The sequence below is a fragment of the Tarenaya hassleriana genome, unplaced genomic scaffold (genome assembly GCF_000463585.1).
Source record: "Tarenaya hassleriana unplaced genomic scaffold, ASM46358v1 Cleome31, whole genome shotgun sequence".
Taxonomy (NCBI): domain Eukaryota; kingdom Viridiplantae; phylum Streptophyta; class Magnoliopsida; order Brassicales; family Cleomaceae; genus Tarenaya; species Tarenaya hassleriana.
The window spans coordinates 1647547-1650307 of NW_010966274.1; the positions used below are offsets into that span (position 1 = coordinate 1647547).

At 38.4% G+C, this 2761-nt stretch overlaps 1 protein-coding gene across 1 annotated transcript; it reads right to left on the reverse strand.

Annotated features, from left to right (window-relative positions):
* On the reverse strand, window positions 1-2269 carry LOC104820650 (glucan endo-1,3-beta-glucosidase 11). Its single transcript, XM_010551187.2, has 4 exons — window positions 2145-2269; window positions 1706-2048; window positions 905-1619; window positions 1-306 (listed from the first exon to the last, which is right to left on the reverse strand). Exons 1-4 carry the CDS (start codon window positions 2182-2184, stop codon window positions 220-222), a joined length of 1185 nt encoding a protein of 394 aa, XP_010549489.1. The 5' UTR covers window positions 2185-2269; the 3' UTR covers window positions 1-219.
* Window positions 2270-2761: the final 492 nt, after the last annotated feature.

Below are 2761 nucleotides of genomic sequence, written 5' to 3' on the forward strand. Positions count from 1 at the left end.
TTTTTTCCTTTACGTACATGGCTCTAACTTTCTAATAAAACAATGGATTTATAAAATAATTTTTTTTAAAAAAAAAACATCACGATTCCGAATGAATATTTTTGAAAAATTGTCAAAGAATCATACGACCCTTTGATTAAATTTAATTTGTCATTAGGAAAAAAAATTAACGAACCCAAATGGACCGTATATTTACATTTTTGCAAAAACCCCTTGCATTTAATATGGTCTTCTCATTAGCATGTGAAGGGCCAACAAGTACACCGACGTCCGATATACCAACCCTTGATATTCCTTCTTTATAGCCTGTTTAAATTGCAAAAAAAAAAAACAAATGGATGAAAATTATTCTGATTAATTAATTAATTAATTAATCTTGAAAAAAAAGAATGACGCAAGTTATGCAAAGTTCGAGTGTTTTCCATTAAAAAAATATAGTTTATGTGGACGTTTCGGTATTCGATTCGGGTTCAGGTCGAGAATAGTTCGGTTTCTTTTAGTTTTATAAGAATAGGTATCAATCGATTATTATATTATATTTGATTCGGTTCGGTTTTGGTTTCGTTTCGGTTCGGTTCCGGTTTTTTATTAAAAACAATAGTTCTTTTTAAAAATATTTTGGTTTATTTGGTTTTTCTAAATTTCGGCTCAGATCGATTTCAGAAAATTCGGTTTTTCTAAAATTAATAACGTTCGAAAAATTTGGTATATTTGAATTAGAAAAATACCGGATTTTTCGGTTTGGTACCGTTGGGTTCTGTAGTTTATCACGTAATTCCATGCAAATTAAGTCACTCTATGATTCGTAAGTGGCATATATACATACACATATATACACACGTTACGAGTAAAAAGTGTTGGGAAACAGAGGGAAAAAGTCTCTGTATAATTTGGAAGAACGTACCATGGAAGCAGAGGAAGTAAGCGAAATAATGGAAGAGGTTGAAGAAGAAGAAGACGACGAACGTCCAATGAGACCGACACCATAAGCCATTGTTCCATCAGGTTGATATAACCCATAGTTTCTCTCAGATGTCGGGCCGGGTTTCATATCTTCATTGAACAAAGCGAACAGATAAACCTCAAGCCTCATGTTCGGTCTCAGCGGCGTTCCCTCGTTCCGAATCTGTCTCCTCACCAAGTTCTTGTTATATGTCTCGGCGTTTTCCACCGTCGCTCCCGTCTCGTCCTCGTCTCCTCTCGAGGGCCACCCGGTTTCCGACACTTTCACTTCGATCCGTCCAAACCCTAATCTCGCAATGACGAAGATCACTGCGTCGACTTGCGCGTACAACATGTTGTCGTAGTGAAGCTTCGTGTAAGGGTCGACCATGCCGGTGTTGGGGTTGAACAAGACGTAGTCTAACGGGATCTTGCTAGGGCTGTCTTTGTAGGCGAAGTAAGGGTAAGCGTTTATCCAGAAAGGGGATTTCGTGCTTTGCAAGAAAGCAAGGAGCTGCGACATTATGCTCGCCACTTCGGATTTGAAGCAGCCTGCGGATGGAGGGTATGATTCTTGAAGAACCGACAACGAGTTCGGGGTCGATACTTGAATGTATCGGTCCAATCCCGATTGGACGAGAGCCGAGTGAATGCTCGTCATCGCGGGCACAAGATACCTAATCAAAAGATAGGATAGATCGATCGATGATCTGATTGGTGAAAAGGGTTTATGAAAAGCGAATTCTTGAATGATTATGCTTACCCTATGAGGCTTGAATCATCGTCGGTGAAGAGCTCGTTCCCGACAGCGATTCCACTGATCTTGGTGGCGGGAACGTAGGGTTTGATACGAGAATTCACCCATTGGAGAGCTTCTAAAGGGTCGACCAACGAGGGGAGCATGTTGTTTTCGACGGTAACTATGATCTCGATCTTGGAGTTGGCGAATGCGGTCAGCACCTGAGGGTTCGTGTCGTAGATTCTTGTCTTTGCGATCTTCAGCGAGCTCAAGAGCTCGAGAACTTTGTCCGGAGGGGGCAGGTTGTCGCCGACCTGACCGTAGTTCACGCCAAAACATGAAACTCCTCGAGACATTAATCCGTATTCTGCAGACAAATTTAAAAGCTGTAATTAGAATGGAAATAATTGGCATGGAGAAGGGTTTTGGATTAGAGAAAGGACATAAACATAGAAAATGGTACCTAGAGAAGCAAGAATAAACAGAACTGCAACACACTTCATCGCAATTCTTCAGAAAAATTTTGCCAAGAAGAGAGAGAGAGAGAGAGAGAGAGAGATTGTAAGAATTTCAGTGCAAGGACATGGGGACATAAATATAGAGGACATAGATTTGAGATGGGGACAAAGGATGGAAGGAATATATAATTAGGGATTAAACAAAAAAAAAAAAATATATATATATATATATATAATTAGGGATAGCTAGGGATCCTTTACTTTGCCTGTCTTTTTTTTGTTTGTTTCCGGTTGGAGTTGGGGTCTTTGGCTAATGTTTTTAATCACTTTTATGGGTGTAGGGTTTTATTTTTATTTCATCAATTAAAATTTTAATGGTAGGTTTGGCTATAGCTATGGGTAAATAAAAATGTGATTGCCCTATGCTATAAAGTTGAAAATAAAACCCTCTTGTAATGGCTTCTTTTGCCAAACATTCTCTCAAAGACAGCATCAATTTGGACCAAAAAACATTATGTATATTGTCTCTTTACAACACATTGCCAACTCTATAATCTCAATTAAATTCCGAAATAAAAAAAAAACATGAATTAAATGTTTTTTTTTTTTGCCATTTCACATT